Source organism: Arvicola amphibius, chromosome 8 (assembly GCF_903992535.2).
Source record: "Arvicola amphibius chromosome 8, mArvAmp1.2, whole genome shotgun sequence".
Classification (NCBI taxonomy): Eukaryota; Metazoa; Chordata; class Mammalia; order Rodentia; family Cricetidae; genus Arvicola; species Arvicola amphibius.
In genome coordinates, this window is record NC_052054.1 from 117,193,430 (window position 1) to 117,214,952 (window position 21,523).

The 21,523-nt window shown below is 46.1% G+C and overlaps 1 protein-coding gene across 1 annotated transcript; it reads left to right on the plus strand.

Moving 5' to 3' along the window:
- Positions 1-19,151: 19,151 nt before the first annotated feature.
- Positions 19,152-20,210, plus strand: LOC119821970 (C-X-C chemokine receptor type 1-like). The gene has a single exon (XM_038341050.1). The coding sequence runs from the start codon at positions 19,152-19,154 to the stop codon at positions 20,208-20,210; it is 1,059 nt and encodes a 352-aa protein (XP_038196978.1).
- Positions 20,211-21,523: the final 1,313 nt, after the last annotated feature.

Genomic DNA, 21,523 nt, shown 5'->3' on the forward strand with positions numbered 1-21,523 from the left:
GGGGAGGTCCCTGGAGGGCAAGCCTTCCACATTCCCTCTCTCTTTCTCCCTTGTTCTGGGGATGGAACCTGGGGCTCCATGCAGGTTAGGCAAACATGCTAGCATTGAGCTATGTCCCCACCTCTTTATGCACAACTTTATCTGTCTCCTATATCTTCTCTAATATATTATAATACTATAACACAAACAGTACACTCCTAACTCCTGGGAGTCACTCAAGAAAATTAATCAGGCCCAAGTTGGGGACAGTTAGAGACTCTAATGTGAAGTCAGCCTTTTAGGACTGCAAGTGACCGGGTTCCTGCCTGGTATCTGCAGGGGAGCCTGTTCTGGAGACAGAGCCCCAGCCTGGGGGACCCAACCTTGTCCCCAAGCATGCAGTATGGGGATAGGAAGACGTTCAGCGGCCTCTCCTGCTTCTGAATCTGTTCTTTGTTTATCAAAGTTACGGGGAGTGGCTCAGGGCTACAGTGCTTGCCTGACAAGCCCGGAGCCCTGGGTTTGATGGTTCATACTGCAGAACATGGAGGTGGAGGTCAGCAGTCAGAAGGTTGGCCGTGGCTACGGCCAGCTTGTGGCCAGCCGGGGCTGCATGAGACTGTCTGGAAAATAAAGAAGTGTCTCGGTTTCAAGAGTACTGTAGGAAGAACAGTCTGAGTGTGGATTTAAAAACTATTTATTTAGATTCTGTATCCTGGGGCTCATCTGGGTAGCTCTCATTATTTCTACAGGAGCAGGTCGTATTTACGTATCTAGGAAAATATGTTACATGATATATATACAATATATAAAACACACATATATGTATGCGTATGTGTATATATTAATGTGTAACAGTAATTAAAGAAAAAGAGGTTGTGAATTTGAAAGAGAGCAGGGAGATACACGGAAGCATCTCAAAGAATGACAGAGGAAGGGGAAATGATATAATTATACTATAATCTCAAAAGTTATTATTAAAACTGAAAGAAACACATGTGTATTTCTTTATCCCATGTGCCTGCACGAGGCACATGTATCAGAGGAGGCCTTTACGTGGGTGGCCTGCTCTATCAGGTCTCACCTTGTTCCTGTTCCCTTGAAACAAGATCTCTTTAGACTGTTCTTCAGCAAGCCCCAGTGGTCCCTCTGTCTCTGCCCCCATAGCCTGGGGTATAGGCACCCCAGTGGTTGTACCCAGCTTTTTATGGGGGTGTTGGGGTCTGAACTAAGGGCCTAATGCTTACACAGGTGCTCTTAGTAGCTGAGCCATCTCCCTTACCTGAGTTTGGACTTTTAGAAAATATACTTAAAAAATTTAATTTTTATTGATTCCTGTATATAGGCACATCAGTGGAGGTTCGAGAACAACTTTTGGGAGCCGATTTTCTGCTTCTACCATGTGGGTTCGGGAGGGGGGGTAGAACTCAGGTCATTGGGCTTGGTGGCAGTCACTTTTCCGCCTGAGCCATCTTTCTGGCCTTAGTTTGGAGTTTGGCTTTCTTGCTTTTTTCATATCCTAGGTACAAGTATCAATGTACTCCTTCCAGAGACTTGGGTAGCAGCATTCACACATACGGCTTGTGCACTATAGAGCAAACGCGTGTGCTAAGCAGCACTTGGGGAACAAAATGGAAGGACAGGGCGGGGCTGGAGAGAGTGAAACTGGACACAGGGCAGTTGGAGGGAGTCAGCCAGCTCAGCGTGGTGGAGCATGCTTGTGATCCCAGCATTCCTGAGGCAGGGGCAGGAGGATCAAAGGTCAAGGATTGTCTATACAGTGAGACGGAATCTCCCTGGATCTTTTTTTTTCCCCCTGTGCTTTTCAAGACAGGGTTTCCTCTGTGTAGCCCTGGCTGTACTGGAACTTGCTCTATAGACCAGGCTAACCTTGGACTCAGAGATCTGCCTGCCTCTGCCTCTCCGGTGCTGGGAAAAAAGGCATGTGCCACCACTGCCAGGCCATCCCTGGATCTTTAAATATTCTTCTTCTTTTTTTTAAGAAATATTTTTTAATTATTTACTTTTATTTCATTCATGTTTTTGCCTGCACGTATGTCTATATGAAGGTGTCAAATTCCCTGGAACTGGAGTTACAGACAGTTGCAAGCTGCCATGTGGGTGCTGGGAATTAAACCCGGGGTCCTCTGGAAGAGCAACCAGTGCTCTTAACCATTGAGCCATCTCCCAAGCCCTCCAAAATAGTTTCTTTCTTTCCTTCCTCCCTTCCTCCCTTCCTCCCTTTCTCCCTTCCTTTCTTTTTTTTCAAGACAGGATTTCTCTGTGTTACATCTCTATCATGGAACTCACTTTGTAGAGCAGGCTGGCCTCGAACTCACAGTGATCTGCTTGCCTGCCTCCTGAGTGCTGGGATCAAAGGCATACACCACTACTGCCCAGCTTGAGACTGAATCTCAAAATAAAACAAAACAAACAACAAAATGGAGGGTGAAGACAGAGTGACTGAGCTCAGAAGCATGGGGACCCAGTGCTGGCTGAATATCTCTTGAGCTTACTGTGTGTAGTGAAAATGAGCAGCCAGAAACACAGATGGAGGCTGCCAGAGCCTAAACTAGGTTTCTGACTGGGACCATAGATATTCTTACCCCCCTCCACTATGTTTTTATTAAGACAGGGTTTCTCTGTATAGCCCTGACTGTCCTGGAACTCACTCTGTAGACCAGGCTGACCTTGAACTCAGAGATCTATCTGCCTCCGCCTCCTGAGTGCTGGGATTAAAATGGTTAGCCACATTAAAATGCGTCCTCTCCCCCTTGAAAGCAGGATCTCACCTAACCCAGTGTGGCCTTACACACCCTATATAGCTAAGGATGACCCTGAACTAATAATCCTCCTGCCTCCACTTCCTGAGTGCCAGAATTATAGGTATGCAGTATAGGGTTTGAACACAGGGCTTGTGTATGCTAGGCAAGTATTCTGTTTTACTGGCTGTATGCAGTACTGGGGGTTGAACCCAGGGCTTTGAATATGCTAAGCAGGTATTCTATTTTGCTGACTGAATGGTATCCCCAGCCCAAACGATTACTATTTTTCACAACTTAAAATATTTTTTTACACTAAAATGTACAATGAGAACTATGCCAATTCATCTAAAAATATTAAAAGCCACTAAGGAGCCAGCTACAGTGGCACACATCTGCAAATATTAGCACTTGGGAGGTGGAAGCAGGAAGATCATGATAAGCTGAAGAGCAGCCTGGGGTACAAAGTGACACCCTGCCCCCCCCAAAGCAGCTATTAATGAGCAGTCTCCCCCACCTGTCTCCCATCTGCCCAGTTCCCAACTCCAGCCCTCCGCCCCCAGCAACCATTTGTATGGTTTATTTTTACTGCAACCAAGGAGACCGCTTTGACAGCCATTCTGTCAGTCAGAATGTTGACTTTGCTGGTGGGGACACACAGGGCAGAACTTGGTGCTGTTGGGAGCCTGTAAGAGGAAATAAGGAAGCCTACATCAGAGATGTAAATGTTCATTAGAATTCTCTGGAACCTCACCAATATGCAAAACCCTGCCCACGGAGAAGGATGCAAAACCCTGCCCACAGGGAAGGAAATGGTTCTAACCAGACTGCTATGGTGCCGTGTGGTGTGTGTCACAGAATGAATGTCTGTGTCTTCCCTAGAGTAGCGCAAAGGAATGGGACTACCTCTTGGAATGGTTTATTTTGGGTTGTGAGTCTTGTCTTTAAGGACTTAGCCACCTTTCTAATCCCTCTGGAAATAGTTTAGATCTGTGGGTCAAGACCCCTTTGGGCGTTGAATGACCTTTCTCAGGGGTTACCTAAAACCATTAAAAAACACAGATATTTACGTTAGGATTCATAACAGTAGCAAAATTACATTTATGAAGTAGCAATGAAAATAATTTTATGGTTGGGGGTCACCACAACGTAAGGGACTATATTAAACTCTAACAACATTAGGAGGGTTGAGAACCATCGACTTAGACCAAGAGGGAGCCCAAATTTGAATTCTTCACTCCCTTCCCTGTGTCTATCACTCTGTAGTTTGTTGTTGGGGGCAGGGCCCCTTGTTTGTCCTGGCCATCCAGCTAGCTTACACCCAAAATAATCACACAGAAATTGTATTAATTAAATTACTGCCTGGCCCGTGATCTCTAGCCTCTTATTGGCTAACTCTCACATCTTGATCTAACCCATTTCTATTAATCTGTGTTCACCCCGAGGTCGTGGCTTACTTGTATGAGTCTAACCAGTGTCTGTCTTGGGCAGGAGAACCATGGCGTCTGCCTGTCTGTTCTTCTTTCGAGCGTCCAGTTCTGTCTTCCCCGTCTACCTGAGTTCTACCCTATCAACTAGGCCAAGGCAGTTTCTTTAATAACACAAATACAGAAGGACCTCCTACACCAGTTTGCTGTCTTTGACCTGCCTGTAGCCTGTCTGTTGTGTGTGCTTGATCTGTCCATTCCTCTGCCTCTCTGTTGTGTTTCTGGTATCTTTCCCTGTTACCTGTCCTTAACAAAGGGCTTTGTCCTGTATTGATCACACAGGAACCACGGTACAGGAGAAGAATGAGAAATTCTTATGCCCAGAAATCTTTAATAGAATTTTACAAGGAAAAGCTCTCTGTTGGTTTCAACTGACTCAAAACTGCACACAGTGGACTGGAGAGACGGCTTGGTGGTTAAGAACACTGGCTGCTGGGTGGTGGTGGAGTATGCCCATAATCCCAGCACTCAGGAGGCAGAGACCGACTGGTCTCTGTGAGTTCTAGGCAAGCTTGGTCTACAGAGTGAGTTCCAAAACAGCCTCTAAAGCTACACAGAGAAACCCTGCCTCAAGAAACCAACCAACCAACCAAAACAAAACATACAAATAAACATAAACAAAACAAATAAGAAACCCAAACAAAACAAAACAACAACAACAAAACAACTGACTGCTCTCCTAGAAGATCTGGGATAGATTCCCAGTACCCACATGGTAGCTCATAACATCCTGTAACTGAGTTCCAGGGAATCTGATGCCACCTTCTAGCCTTCTTAGGTCCCAATGACATAGACATACAAGCTGATAAAATACCCATCAACATAACATAAAATAAATACCCTTTTTAAAAAAAAATCTGCAGAGTTTACCAACTAGTATCCACACATGCTGCTTCCAACATTTATGGGATATATTTGTTTTGTTTAAGATTGCTTTCAACCTCTTAGCTGCCGTTAGAAAATGACTTCCACAACACACACATATACAAATACATTCTTCTGGGTCAGGGGTTTAGAAGAATCATAAGCTATGCATTAGCTTAAGTTGGAAAAGTTGATTGTAATGGGGAAATCAAAATACAGTTGCTTCCAACATTATTCCCCCCCTTTCTATCTCTCTCTCTCTTCTTCTCTCTTCCTCTCTCTTCCTCTCTGTTTTGAAACAGGCATTTGCTCTGTAGATCAGTCTGGCCTTGAACTCAGAGATCTGCCTGCCTCTTCCTCCTGAGTGCTAGAATTAAAGGTTTGTGCCACTACTACTGCCCCATGGGAGGCATTTTCTTCGTTGAGGTTCCCTTCTCTCAAGTGACGTTAGTTTGTGTCACATTGACATGAAACTACCCAGCATACAATGTTTTCCAGAAAGTTCAGTCTCTTCAGAAAAAAGAGGTATTTTCAGAAAAAGGTATTACCATATCCGAATACTCCAAATATGCCAATGTGATGGCGTTTGGAGGAAGGAGCTTTGAGAGGGCATTGGGTTTTGTGACAGTCAGTCTTTTAGGAGATGCTATAGTCTTCTGGTGTATGAGCTGGGTATTGGGGGTTGAATCCAGTGTATACTAGACAAGCACTCTATCCTGGAGGTGCGTCTCCAGCACTTGAGAAGGTTCATCGAGATTGATAATTTGATTGATTAGTGAATGCCACCAGAGTTGGCTGTCAAGGTGTTTCCAGAGAGGATTAACTAAGTGGGAAGGCTGCTCTGAGAGAAGCAGATACCATCCAATAAAATGAATAAAAAGGAAAGGGGGAACAGCTGCATCTAGGCCATCATGCTGTGCTCCACCGAGCGCTTCTGAAACTGGGAGCAAGCATTTCCTCTAAGAGGGTTTCGACAGGTATCGAGTCCTAGCAACGAAGGGGGTGTGGGGCCTGTCATGGGATCAATATGTTTTGTACAAGGAGGACATGGTTGGGGAGGGTGGTGGGTGCTGATAGTCCCAGCTTGGGAGGCTGAGGCAGAGCATTGCATAAGCCCTGGCATCCAAGGGCAGCCTGGGCCACACAGCAAGGTGTGTCTTGGGGCAGAGAGGATGCAGGAGCTAGAGCTTTGAACACTTCCAGCTCCAACCCTGATTTGTAAAAAAGAAAAAGAAAGATCAGAAGGGGGAAAACCAGAGCTCCCTTCCCCTCTGAAGGTAAGCAATCAGGAAGGCAGCCTCACTGAAGACACACAGGAAGCTAGCTCCCTGGTGATAGGGCTTTACACGTGCAAAACAAGCACTCTGCCACTCGAGCCCTGTCCCAGTCCTGAAGCTTGATTTCTGTGCAGCTTTTAATTGCTTTGATGAAGAAAGTAGGGTAAGCCAAAGGCTGAGAACCTTCTAGAGAAAAGGTTTGGAGCTGACAGGAGTCGACCTTAGTTGTGTTTGAGTCCCATGACAACAATTTTAGCAGCTCCTGTGCACATGGGGGCTGCAGCTACACAGCACACACTCCGCTCATCGCTAAAACCTTGCATGGGAGAACTTAGAGGAAAATGAGCGTATGTCAAAGAATTTCAAGCCTTAAATGGTGGCTTTAGGTTCCAGCGGGTTCATCATGGCAGTTATGTGACTTGCTTTGAAGACAATGTTGGTCTCTACTGGTTGAGCCTTGAAACTACATCCTCCGACCTTTAGTAGATTTCTTCCCCTGCCTGCTTGATCTGAGGCATTTCTGAAACACCTCACCTTGCTAATTCATTTCCTACTGACACATTGTCTGAACTTCCCTGTAGTGTGACTTTCCAGAACCTAGGGTCAAGAAAAACATGGGGTAAAATTGTTGGTGGTTCTCCCTGTCTTTTTTTTTTTAAAAAAAAACATTTATTTATTTATTATGTATACAATATTCTGTCTGTGTGTATGTCTGCAAGCCAGAAGAGGGCACCAGACCTCATCTCAGATGGTTGTGAGCCACCATGTGGTTGCTGGGAATTGAACTCAGGACCTTTGGAAGAGCAGGCAATGCTCTTAACCTCTGAGCCATCTCTCCAGCCCTCTCCCTGTCTTTTTGTTTGTTTTTGAGATAGTCTGAAGTAGTCCAGGAAAACCTGGAACTCGTGATCTTCCGTCCTTCACCTCCCAAATGCTGGGATTGCTGGTTACACACCAGGTGGCCTCTCCTAGTTTTTAGAATCCATCTTTTTGTGGAGTTTAATTCTGTGACATTTATTTCACCCTCCACTTGCCAAGCTACCTCTAATGTGCATGAGACACGGTGGTCAAAACACAAAAGGAGCCTGGTGGTGGTGGTGGTGGTGGTAGTGCATGCCTTTTTCCTAGCACTTAGAAGGCAGAGACAGGCAGACCTCTGTGAGTCAAGGCCAGCCTGGTCTACAGAGTGAGTTCCAGAACAGCCAGAGCTACACAGAGAACTCTTGTCTCGACAAACAAACACCAAGAAAAAAAAACCCATAGAAGGTTCCAGATCTTCCTGACGCTTACAGTCTCAGGAGGGTGGAAATCAGCAATAAACCACGTGATGAGCAAGCCAGGTGTGCAGTGTGTTCCTGAGTGGTCAGTGGGAAAAGACATCAGGAAGGTCTGGAGAGCTATAAACAGGTGGGCAGGAGTGGATCAAGACCCAGGCTGCAAGCTTGGGACAAGTAAGGGCCTTAGTCCCAGCTGAAGCAGGCAGGGCTTTCTGGACAGTAGGTCAGTGGCTAAACACGGAAGCAGTACCCCAGGGTCAAACCCAGAGGCTACGGCAGATGGCTCCTAGATGGCGGAATTGTGTTGCTGCCTTATGAAGTCTTATGTCCAAGACCTCACTCTCAGGACAGCAATTAGGGTGTTGAGGATGGAGTTAGTTCCCCTGAGGATAGTAAAGAAGTCCTTATCAAAATGGATTACGTGCCTAGAAACCCATAAACAGGGACACACTGGAGGGTGCAGAGACTGGGTTATGCGTCTACAGGCCAAGGAATTTCACCTTTTCCAGAAAACCACAGGGCCCGGACTGTGTATGGGATAGGTAAGCACACCTTTGACTGCCCTCAAGGGGACACATCCTGCGGACATCTCTATGTTTGGATATCTAGCCTCAGGAACCACAATACAGTTAGTTTCTAGTGTTTGAGAGCTCTACACTTATGTGCACACACATAATTAAAAATAAAATAAAAATAAAATCTCAAAAAATAAGGTGGGGAGGGATTGAGGATGACACTCAATATCAATCTCTGTCCTCCATATACAAATCTGCATGTCCACATGTATGTATACCTGCACACATGAACACATACACACAGGGAAGAGAGGATGACCAAGAGTTACATGAGAAAGTACTCAACACCACCAGTCATAAAAGAAATGCAAATAAAAACCACAGTGAGCTGGGGGTGGTGTCATACTCTTATTATCAGCACTTGGGAGGCAAAGAATCGCAGATCTCTATGAGTTCAAGTCCACGCTATCCACAAAGTGAGTTCCAAGCCAGGCAATGAGACTGTATCTCAAAACAACCTACAAAGACCCTGACAATGAGACATTAGCCCACAGTTAGAATTGTTAGCTTTTTGGTAAAAAGATAAAAGACAGTGTTGGACAGGGTGTGAGTGAAGGGAACCCCTTCACCTTGTTGTGGGGGTGCAAATTGGTGTAGTCATTATGGAAAGCACCACGGAAGTTCCTTGACTAATTAAAAACAGAAGCGTCATGTGATTCGGTCTTCCATCACTGTCTGTATCCAAGGAAATGAAACCAGTCTGTCGGTGAGACAGCTCATTGCTGCTCTATTTACCACAGCCAGGAGATGGATGTTGGTATCCATCTACTGAGGAGTGGATAAGAAAATATAGTATGTGCACACCATGGAATCCTGTCCTTTGAGATGACTTGGATGAAACAGGAGAACATTGTATTCAATGAAATGAAGTTAGGCACCAAGAGGCAAATCCTTCTTAACCTCATTCATCTGGAATCTAGAAGGAAAAAAAAACCAATAGTGGTATAATGAAAACTAAGTGTCTAGTAGGGGAGAGGGGAGGGAGGAGAGGAGGATGGGGTGGCCAGCGGCTACTGAGTCTTGGCAAGACAGAAGAAATAAATTTTGGTGATCTGTTACTCATTAGGGTGACTGTGGATAATGGTCACGTAGTCTATGTTGCAAGAAAGACTAGAAGAATTTTGAATGTTTTCATCACAGAAATGACTTCTGAGGAGGTAGATGCCCTAACTCTGAATTAAACATTCTATAGAATATACATGAATGAAAACATCTCCTAGCACCCAGAAATATGCATGATTTTAAAATGCCAGTTAAAATCAATTTAGGGCTGGGGATGTAGCCCAGTGGCAGAGTGCTTGCCTAGCATGTGAAAGGGCCCCGAGGATTGATTCCTAGTATTATAAGAAAAGGTGAACAATACGTATCTGTATATATTGTTTTTTTTTTAAGTTTAAGGATTTTTGTTGTTGTTTACAGAGTAAACATTGAATCACTAAGAAAAAGTGAGAAAGAACTATTACGACCTCATCTTGTTTTTTAAGACAAAGTCCTACTGTGTAGCCCTGGCTGGCACTTGTTACATAGTCCAGGCTGCCCTTGAATGCTCAGAGTTTCTGCCTGAGTTCCTCCTGCCTCTGCCTCTCTAGTGAGTTCTGGGATTAAAGGTAATGCTGCCACCACCAGTGGTATCCTCTTTTTAAAAGTTATTTATTGTTTTCCCCCAGACAAGGCTTCACTATGGAGTATAATCAGTGATTCTCCTGCCTCAGCATCTGAAGTGTTGAAATTACAGATGCACACCACCACACTCAGCTTGATACATATTGCTGTGTGTATGTGCATGTGTACATATATTCATATGGAGACCAGAGGATAACCTTGGGTGTCATTCCTCAGTCATCATCCATCTGTTTTTGAGGCAGGGCCTCTCACTGGCTCGAAACTTGACAAATAGGCTGGCTGGGCACTGAGCCCCAGGGATCTGTCTCTCTCCACCTTCTCAGTGCTGGGACTAAGCATGCAACACTGTGGCCCGCTAGTTTTTGTTTTAGACAGGGCCTCACTATGTAGCTCTGGCTGTTCTGTGTGTAGATGGTATTGAACTCTCAGAAATCCTGCCTGCCTCTGCCTCCCAAATGCTGGAGGTGATGGAGGAGGGTCATCTGTCTATGTGTTACTTTCATTGGTTAATAAAGAAACTGCCTTGGCCCTTTAATAAGGTAGAAAATTAGGTAGGCAGAGTAGACAGAACAGAATTGTGGGAGAAAGAAAGCAGAGTCAGAGCCGGGCGGTGGTGGCGCACGCCTTTAATCCCAGCACTCGGGAGGCAGAGGCAGGCGGATCTCTGTGAGTTCGAGGCCAGCCTGGTCTACAAGAGCTAGTTCCAGGACAGGCTCTAAAAAAGCTACAGAGAAACCCTGTCTCGAAAACCAAAAAAAAGAAAAAAGAAAAAAAAAAAAAAAAAAGAAAGCAGAGTCAGGCAGACGCCTCAGGCAGACGTAGGTTAAGATCTTTCCTCTTAGATAGCTTTTGCATTCTCAAATACCCGCTCTATTGGGACATGATTGTAGCTGCTCAGAACAGACAACTCAACATGAACTGGTCCTGTGTGTGTGTGCTGTAGATTATCTGTGTGTGTGGTGTGTGTGCACATGTGTGTGTGTACAATGTGTGTACAATCACCTTTCTTGACACAGTTTCACACTGGCCTGTAACTTGCCATGGAGACTTGGCTGGCTGTTGAGGCCAAGGGCTATGCCTACTTTCCCAGGTGCTTACAAGTGCAAGTATGTGTCACTATGCTAGATGTATGTGTGTGTGGTGTGTGCGTGTGTGGAGAGGTGGAGTATGGGGCTTAAACTCAGATCCTTATACTTGTAAGGAAAGTGTTTTTACCAGCTGAGCTCTCTCCAGCTCCCGAACTGGTTTGAATTGCATAAAGAATTTATAGGCTCATGTAACAGCAAACTACAGAGAGAAGATGGTCCTGGGCAAGGTTTGTGCAGAACCTTGACTCTATTTTATTATTATTATTATTATTATTATTATTATTATTATTATTATTATTATTATTTTCTTAGATCTCCTGTCTGCGTGTGTTTGTTTGGGTCATTGGACAATACTGTTATTTGTGGTAACAAAATGTCCATCTGTTACCGCAAGATAGCATGACATACTTTGCATTGAGCAAACACCCTGGTCTTCACTTTGATTGGCTCATCTCAGGTCACACACTTGCCCTCTACCCTTGTTGCTGTGGCCACGGGGATGTCACAGGAGAGGAGAAAAACACTCTTCCACTTTGACCTCCAGATCGAAGTGGATTCTTCTGGAAGGATGTGAACAGATGTTTATGTGTTAAATGAGTGCGTCCATACACAACAGGCAACCCAGAGCCCTACTGTGCGGCAATCTGTCTTGTAGAGAAGTCCTTGAGTTTAAGACAGGGTGGTAGCTGGGCAGCGGTGGCATAGGCCGTTAATCCCAGCACTCGGGAGGCAGAGGCAGGCAGATCACTGTGAGTTCGAGGCCAGCATGGTCTACAGAGCTAGTTCCAGGACAGCTAGGGTTGTTCCACAGAGAAACCCTGTCTCGGAAATAAATTAATGAGTAAATAAATAAAGACAGTCAGAGTGGTATGGGTGGAATCACAGAGACTCCTGCACATAGCACATTGCCAGTTGCCAGGCATCTGTTACAGTCATCTTTGTGGCACTGAGTGTTCTCCTAGAATAGATACTTCCCTGTAGGAAGCACTTGCTGGGTATACACAGGAACACCTGCTGGGTATATGCAAGAGTGCTTGCTGGGTATACACAGAAGGGCTTGCTAGGTATACACAGGAACACTTGCTGGGTATATGCAGGAGTGCTTGCTGGGTATACACAGGAGTGCTTGCTAGGTATACACAGGAGCACTTGCTGGGTATACACAGGAGTGCTTGCTGGGTATACACAGGAGCACTTGCTGGGTATACAGAGGAGTGCTTGCTAGGTATACACAGGAGCACTTGCTGGGTATATACAGGAGCACTTGCTGGGTATACACAGGAGTGCTTGCTGGGTATACACAGGAGCACTTGCTGAGTATATGCAGGAGCGCTTGCTGGTTATACAGAGGAGTGCTTGCTGGGTATACGCAGGAGCACTTGCTGGGTATACAGAGGAGCGCTTGTGAGTGGGAAATGGAGTGCAGAGGATGCACTTGGGCTGTGCAGGGTGGGCTGGTGCCCTTTCGAGTGGGGAAGCTTTATTTTCCTCTGTCTCTTCGTGCCTTTCCCTTCCTGAAGCTGAGAGATGCTTCTGACCTTCATCCTCCAACTCCATCTTCCTGAAAAGGATGCTTTCTTCAGCATGCTCATTCAGAGGACCCGTTCCCCTTTGTTCCTGGGCAGATCCTGCCCTTCCCCAATCTCTCTGTGATTTATTAAAATCCACAAGAATGGTGAACTGGCTTTACAGAGGGCTTAGGGAGAACAGGTGGGAACTATATTCAAAGAACTTGAAACTAGATCTCATTTAATTTAAATTTTATTATGTTATGTACATTGGTATTTTATCCGTGTGTATGCTTGTGTACCCCTTTGCCTGAGATGCCCTTAGAAGCCAGATCTCCTGAAACTAGATTTGCAAACTGTTGTAATCTGCTCAGTATGGGTGCTGGAAACTGAATCTGGGTGTCCTGCAAGAGCAGCAAGTTTTCTTAACTGCTGAGTCATCTCTCCATCCTCTGTTTGTTTGCTTATTTATGTATTTTTTTGGTCTTTTGAGACAGGGTCTTTCTATATAGCCATGGCTGACCTGGAACTCACTATGTAGCCCAGGCTAGTCTCAAACTTGGGATGATCCTTCTGCCTCTGCCTCCTGATTATAGGTGTGCGCCATCATACTTGATTTAAAACTGAATTGTAGACAGGACTGAATTTGACCCCTCCCCTCTTTTCCAGTGCCTCCCTTGTAGGGGCCTCACTGTCCACTGACTGCTGCCCTCTTGTGGTCAAAATTCTCTCTTCCTAGCGGTTCCATTTGCTCTCAGGGTTTTGTTTTCAGAGAGAAAGTAGATTTATTACAGAGAAAGAACTCCAAGAGTAGGAGGTCTCTTTGGGAGGGGTGCTTTCTCGAGGCATTTTACAGCCTAGGTTCCACAGTTTCCTCTTGGTTCCCCAGTCAGTGTTTTCTGCCTCGGGAGCTGCCTTCCCTTTAGAGGACTGGCGGGGATGTGCCTTCCTGTCCCCACCCCACTTCAAGTCTCTCCTAGTCCAGACGCCAGATCCCAACAGCCCAAGGTCAGGGACACCAGGACAACTGTCTCCTTATAGTTCCTGCAACTTTCTTTTTTGAGACAGGGTGTCATGCACCCAAGGCTGGACTTGAATTCCATCTGTGGTTGAGGATGACTTTAGATGTGAGTTTATGTGTAGGGTTGGTGTATGTGTATGGGGTGTATGTACATGTGTGTGTTTGAGTGTGCACACACACAGGTGTGTATAGAGACCAAAGGAAGACATTGGGGGATATTGGATCTTGCTCTTGTTATTCTACACTTTACTCTCCCAAGAGACAGGGTCTTTCACTGAACCTGGAGCTAGGCTGGTGGCCACCAAGCCTTAGAAATCTGCATCCCACATGGTGCTAGAATTATCAGTGTGCACTTGGTCATGCCTGGATTTACATGGGTTCTGAGGATTTGAACTCATGTTCTCATGCTTATGCAGCAAGTGATCTTACCTGCTGAGCCATCTTCCCAGCCTCCTATGCCAAGTTTTATGCCATGCTGGGTACTGAACCCAGGCCGTCCTAAATGTTAGGCAAACACTGTAGCAACTGAGCTACAGCCCCATCCTTCCTGCCGCTATAAATGCAAGAAGAATCCTGGAGACCATCACATTTGCCATTGTCACAATGGTAGACACCAGAGGTACGGAAAATTGACATTTATGGGAGGGGCAGGAGATTGGCTGCCCTGGCAGAAGCAATGGCAGCCAGGAAGACCAGCCCCACTGAATGGAAGCGAAGCTCTCTGACATACCGCAGGTGTGAATATGTGACTGTATCATGCTGTGTGCTCCATAAGTCATATGAGAAACACTGTTTCATCTACAACCCTTGGCAATCACTTACTATGTTCCCTGGCAGAGGACAGATCAAAAGATAAATTGGAAAGGGAATCTTTGTTCTCTTGCTGCTCACGGCACAAAACAGGAGTCTCCTGTGTAAGCACATCGTGACAGCATAGTGGAGTTCATGTAATAATGGGAGAAGGTTAAACGTGCTCAGCTTCATCTCTGCTGCGGTGATAGAAGACTGTGACTGAAAGCAACTTAGGGGAGGAAAGGACCTGTTCCACCTCGTAGGTCACCGTCCAACACTGAGGGAATTCGGGACAGGATCTCAAGCAGGACCTGGGAGCAGAAACTCCAGAGGAACGCTGCTGGTTGGCTCACTCACAGACCCATGTTTAACCAGCTTTCATCTGACTTTTTTTTTTAATTTTCAGAACCTGGAGATTTTATTTTTATTTGGAAAAGAAAAATTATACAGTGAAATGTACAGAACCCAACTAATTTGCTGTGTGAATTATAAACATGATTCAGAAAGGGAAACAAGTAGGAAAATATTACATTTTAAGTGCAATTCTTTGTAAACTACTTTCAGGCAAAAAAGTTCATCTTGGCACATAGACAGGCAACTTTGTGTATATGGGTGTTGTGCCCAAGTGCATGGCTGAGCACCATGTGCATGCAGTACCCTCAGAGGCCAGAAGAGAGCGTGGGACTCTCCTGAGCTGGAGCCATCATGTGGGTGTTGGGGACCAAACCCGAGTAGAAGAGCAGTCAGTGTTCTTAACCATCGAGCCCATTCTCCTTCCCCACCTAGTTTTCTTATACAGACCAGGACCACCTGACATACTTAGGGATGGTACCTCCCACAGTGGGCTGGACCCTCCTCCATCAATTAGTGATCACGACAATCTCCCACAGATACGTCCCCAGGTCAGACTGATCTGGGACATCCCTCACTGGGGTTCCCTTCTCAGATGACTGTAGGCTGTGTCACCGTGACAGTTAAAGCTGACCAGGACACTGAGCTAAAGGAATGACATCAGGCGGTCAGCTGTGAACTGCTCAGAGGAGCTGTCCTGCAGTACCGAATGGAGAGCAGCTGGTCCTTCACTGATTTTCCGAGCCCTGGTGATCTCTCGTCTCCAGCTAGACTCCAGGGAAGGAGGCGCCGTGCCCCAAGCCTCATCGCTACTCCCAAACAATAACTGGAAATGGTTGTGTAAAAAGGAGGTTAGTTTTTCTTCCAAAATCTCTACCACAAAGACCCCAAAGATGTCTATACTATAAGTGAAATGGTGTGCTCATAGCTGGGCATGGCAGTGAACATCTTTAGTTACAATATTTGGGAGATAGTTGAAGGTTCCTGGTCACCAGCTACATAGAGTTCAAGGCCAACATGGGCTGTGAGAGACTCTGTCTCAAAACAAAACCAGACCAGAAAATGAGCATTGGGGCTTCAGATGCAGCTCAGTGGTAGGACACTTGTTCCAGCATGTGTCTATTTCAGCACCAGTATGAGCCGTCCAAACACAGTAAGTGTAGGGTCCGGGTCTGCCCTTGTTCCTGGGGCTCACCTTGAGGACGGTTTCTGGTCAGATGACTAAGCATCCTGTTTGTTCCTGTGCTCCCTCTGCCCCGCCTGGTGATTTGTTGTAGGGCATTGTTGACTCTATTGTTGGTATGGTAATTTCCCACCTGCCTAGGTGGGAGTCCTTGTGCAGCAGTTAGATATGGTAATTTCCCACCTGCCTGGGTGGAATTCCTTGGGCAGGAGTGGGGTATTTAAGATTTTCCTCAAGGCTAAATAAACGGCATTTGGCTGATCTCTTTTCGAATGACCCAGGTCTCTTTGTGTGTTCTTTCAATCTCCAGGCCCTTGTCCGACTCGCGTAAGGTACAGTGGCGCGCGAACTGTACCGAGGGGGTAACACAGAATCGGGTGTTACAAGTAAGTGTAGACCTCACACTCTCTAAGCTTTCCCCTCAGTTCTCCTCATAGACTCCCCCAAGTCTTTTCCACTCTGGACTTCTGAAACTTCCACTGTAGAAAGTTAAACCCCCTTCTCTTTTATTTTCCCCGGGGAAGTTGGAAGCTTCCCAAGGTTCTATTAGGGAACTCGGGGACAGCACGTGAGAGTAAATTCAAGAACCTGAAGATGATGAAAGTGACCGTATTTGGAGGGAAGAATTTAGAGAGCACACCCTCAAGTGCAGCTGCACCCAGCTATCCCTGCTGAGCCCATGGGACTGCTGATGCTGTCGGGTCCCATGACCTAATCTGCACCCAAATGCAGACGTGGGTGGGCCTCTGAGGGGAGATATGGTCTGGTGTGGTTTCTCCCCCTTTTCTTTGCTTATTCATTTCCTTCAGCTGTTCGGTCATGCTGGTCTCTGAGCTGCAGGCTCCTGCACACACAGAACATAACGCAGCTGGTGCCTCAGGTAGGCAGCCACCCTTGTGTACCACACACTTGTTGGGGTAAGAAGGCTTGATTTGATTTGATTTTAGAAAATGCATTGGTTTCTGTAGAATGCAGGAATTTCTGATAAACTATTTCCTTTTTCTTTTCTGGGTTTGTTTTTTGAGACAGGGTTTCTCTCTGTGGCTCTAGCTGTCCTGGAACTCACTTTGTAGACCAGGATGGCCTTGAACTCAAAGATCCACCTGCCTCTGCCTCTTCAGTGCTGGGATTAAAAGTGTGCAGTACCACTGCCCAGCTTCTAAGATGTTTCCCGTCTACTCACTAGGAGTAAGTTCTCAACTCTGACTTCCTAGTGGTTGTGGTCACAGCCCCCTCATCTTTTGTTGTTATTCCTCTCCTGTTATGTGGCTGAGATGGATAATTCCCCAATTCTGTGTGATTGTTCCTGATAAGCTTTCGTTTTCTGTGAAGATACAAACACTGGCAGGGAGAGAGCATCCCAAGGTGCGGGGAGGTAAATGCACCTGCCATGGAGTCCAAGGCCTTGGAGTCAGTGAGAGCATCTCCCCCTCCCCCAATTTGCAGATGACAAATGGACTCTGTAGGGATTAAAGACCCTAGTCAAGGCTACCACAGAGAGAGGGGGCATTTGGTAACAGGTAGCAGTCCCCTCATTTCTAACCTGGTTAACTTCTAAGTGTTTCCAGGTTGGAGAACCCTCAGTTGGGTAGAGGCTTATTTATTTGTGTGTGTGTGAGTGTGTGTGTGTGAGCGCGCACAGGAATATATGTATGTATGTACACACACACACACACACACACACACACACACACACACAATCAGGGAATGATTTTAAGGAGTTGGTTCCCCTGTCCATCAAAGGTTCTGGGAGTAAACTCAAGTTGTCAGGTTTGTATGACAAGCTCTTTTGCCTGCTGAGCTATCGCACCAACTCTTACGTATATTTAAAATTTTTTCTTTTTCAAAGTTAGTGTGTGTGCATGGGTTGGGTGTGGAGACCAGAGGATGACCTGCAGGAGATGGCTCTTTCCTTCTACTTTGTGGTTTCTGAGGCTCAAATTCAAGTTGTTACACTGGGCAGCACCTTTGTCCACTGAATCACCTCATTGGCTCCCCCATACGTATTTTTGACGTGATGTTTACAACTATGAAAGCTAGACATAAACCCATCATAAGTCAAGGCACACTGGACAGTTTAATATAATCTGTCTCTCTCACTTCTTTCTCCAGGTAGATTTCATGAAAGGCAAAAAAGGGCCTGGAGAGATGACTCAGTAGTTAAGAGCACAAATTGCTCTTTTTTTCCTATTTAAAAAACTTTTTTGTGTCTTTTATGTCATGTATCTTTTTTTATTAAAATTTTAATTTTATTAAAATTAAAGAATTTTTATGATTTATTTAACTTTATTTTATGTGCATTGGTGTGAAGCTGTCAGATCCCCTGGAACTGGATTTACAGACAGTTGTGAGCTGCCATGTGGGTACTGGGAATTGAACCTGGGTCCTCTAGAAGAGTAGTCAGTGCTCTTAACCACCAAGCCATCTCTCCAGCCCCATGTCATGTATCTTGATCCCATTCATTTCTCCTTCCCTTTACATCTACCCTCCACCCCTTCACCCCCCTATAAAACAAAATTTAAGAGGAAAAAGAAAAAAAAGGGAAAAAAATCTCCTTATGGAAGCTGCAGTGTGACACAGTGAGTCATGCACTAAACCCTTTTGTCTATATGTCTTTATTTGCAAAAGTTCGCTGCAAAGAGTCGTTGGTCTGGCTCGAGGCCTCTGGTTTCTATTACACTATGGATGCTGGGCCTCACTGGGACCCTTCTTGGCTCCTGTGTCGTTTTTTATGTGTTGTGGAGATCCTGTAAGAGCACAGATTGCCCTTGAGGGTTTGTTCACAGCTCCCGGTAGCTCCAGTTCCAAGGGATCTGATGCCTTCTTCTGGTATGTATACAGACATACAGACTAGCATGCATGTATACACACATAAGTAAATGCCATGAGGAATAATAAGTCTTTTTTGAAAAGGGCAAACAACCACGAGGGGGCTCATATACAAAATAATGTCAGGAGGGACACCCAGATACACCACACCTCCTTCTGTTTTGCTGCGTGCTGGCTCTTTCCTGGGTATATAAGAGCGACCTGGTGGCTGCATCTGAATGTAGGGGCATGGCTGAGGACAAAAATGGTTAAAAGAAGACAAGGTAGCTGGAGATAGAGTTGAGAACTATAGTGCCAACTGAAGGCAAAAGTATCTTCCATGAGTTTTATTTTATCCGTACTCAGACTGAGTCTCCAAGAACTTTGACAGCATTAGGAACCAACTTTTATAGAAGTTCAAATTGAAGGCCAAGGGAGTGAACGCTGGTTGTCAAAGCAACAGGGAAGCCAATAATACTATCCCCTAAACATTCATGATGCTTGAATTTGGCTACTAAATCATATTTCTCTCTTGACCTTTCACCTAGATCGAACCATGGCCAAGGCTGACTACTTCTGGGCTGTTACTGATAATATGACATGGAATGACTTTGAGAAAGAATTCGGAAATAGCTCCGAAATACCCACTGGAGATTATTTCAGCCCTTGTAGGAGGGTTCCAATAACCAACACGCGGGCTCTGGTTGCCGTTTATGCACTGGTGTCCCTGCTGAGCTTGCTGGGAAACTCCCTGGTGTTGCTAGTCATCTCATACAGGCGAAGAAGCTGCTCTGTCACCGACGTCTACGTGCTGAACCTCGCCGTTGCCGACCTGCTCTTTTCGTTGACCCTGCCCTTCTGGGCTGTCTCTAAATTGAAAGGCTGGATTTTTGGCACACCCCTGTGTAAGATGGTCTCGCTCCTGAAGGAAGTCAACTTCTTCAGCGGTATCCTGCTACTGGCCTGCATCAGTGTGGACCGATACCTGGCCATCGTCCATGCCACGCGCACGCTGACCCAAAAGCGCCACTTGGTTAAGTTCATATGTCTAGGCCTCTGGAGTCTCTCTTTGATACTGTCCCTGCCCTTTGCCATCTTCCGTCAGGCCTATAAACCATACGGTTCTGGAACAATCTGCTATGAGGTCCTGGGTAAAGCCACAACAAATTTTCGGATAATGTTGCGGGGCCTGTCCCACACATTTGGCTTCCTCCTGCCGCTGCTGGTCATGCTGTTCTGCTACGGGTCCACACTGCGCACACTCTTTAAGGCCCGCATGGCGCAGAAGCACCGGGCCATGAGGGTCATCTTTGCGGTTGTGTTTGTCTTCCTGCTCTGCTGGCTGCCCCACAACCTGGCCCTGCTCTCAGACACTCTCTTAGATACTCACTTGATTGAGGACACCTGTAAGCGCCGCAGTGACATCGATCAGGCCCTGTATATCACTGAGTTCCTGGCCTTTTCTCACAGCTGCCTCAACCCCATCATCTATGCCTTTGTTGGCCAAAATTTTCGTCGTGCGTTCCTCAAGATCCTTGCGAACTGTGGCCTGGCTCGCAAAGAGGTTTTGACACCGCATCGTGCTGCTTTTCACACATCTCTTACTGTCCGCTAAACCTCTGAAAATTACCAGAGAGGATAACAATAGTGCTGACATGCGGTGCCATGCTGCGTGTGTACGTGAGTGTGCGTGTGTACAATACAGCTACGGACAGATAGTACCCGGTCTGGGGAGGGAGGTGACAGGATCAGAAGTTAGTGACAACTGTCTCTAGAGCCCATACCTACTTTCTGAGGTGGCACTGATAGTCCTCCAAGGACTGCCTTTACACTTCCACGGGAACAAATGTCACCATTTCTACTGAACACCTGCATCTATGATTTGTAATCTGGGTAATTATCACGGTCACATCTGCAGCCTAAGGCCATTAGAACCAAGAACTGGAGCTTGCATCTGACATTAACCCTCACGGACTGGGCTTTCTCCTTGGAACACCACCCTGACTGCTCAGCACATTCCAGCGGGCTGTCTAGTAACTCTTCATCCTGTGATCTGAGTTCATGAGACCGTTTTTCCCATCTTGGGGAATGTTGCAATGTATGCTGAGGACATCAGTCAGGTGCTGCTGAGGCACCCAGCCACCAGGCAGCCTTGTGACAAAGCTGAAGACCATCTTCCCTTTAGGTGTCCTGGGTGGACAAAGGGTGTTTGGGAAACTAGGCCTGAGAATCCCCTTTACCTCGTGACCAGCGTCACAGAGGGGGATGAGTGTGTTGGGTACCAGCTGAGCCAAGGATGGAGCAAGACTGGCAGCTGTAACTTTTGCCGTCTTGGCACTTCCGGTTTGACAGGGAACAACAGCAACTTTATAAATCCAAATATAGCTGTCGATCAACTGGACAGGCAGATATTTCCAATAAAATTTCTGTCCCATGTTTGTCCTTGTGAAAGTGTCTTGAGCGTGCCAAAGAGTGAAAGCCGTGGATGGAACGGCCGTGGTTCCTGCTGTAAACTGGGGTGAGTGTTCCTTATGCCTGTGGGCTAGTGGATTTACTCCCCGCTAGAGCCGCCTTTGCAGGCACAGCCTTGTGCTCATCATCACAGCTCACATTCAGGAGGGTCCCTTGTCCCTCATATGTGTGAGTTCAGCCTTACGTCTTTGTATAGCCATTGTCTCCTGGAGTGACCTGGCCTGTGTTTAATTTATATTCAGTGACTTTCTCATCTCCAGATGACTCCAAGAAATTGTGTTTGAGACTGGCGAGAAGGCTCAGTGGTTAAGAGCACTTGCTGCTTTTTCAGAGGACCCAGGTTTGATTCCCAGCACCCACATAGTGGTTCCCAACATCTGTAACTTAGGTCCCAGGGGAATCTAATACCCTCTTCTGACTTCTGTGGGCATTGGCTATGCACGGTAGAAACAGAAA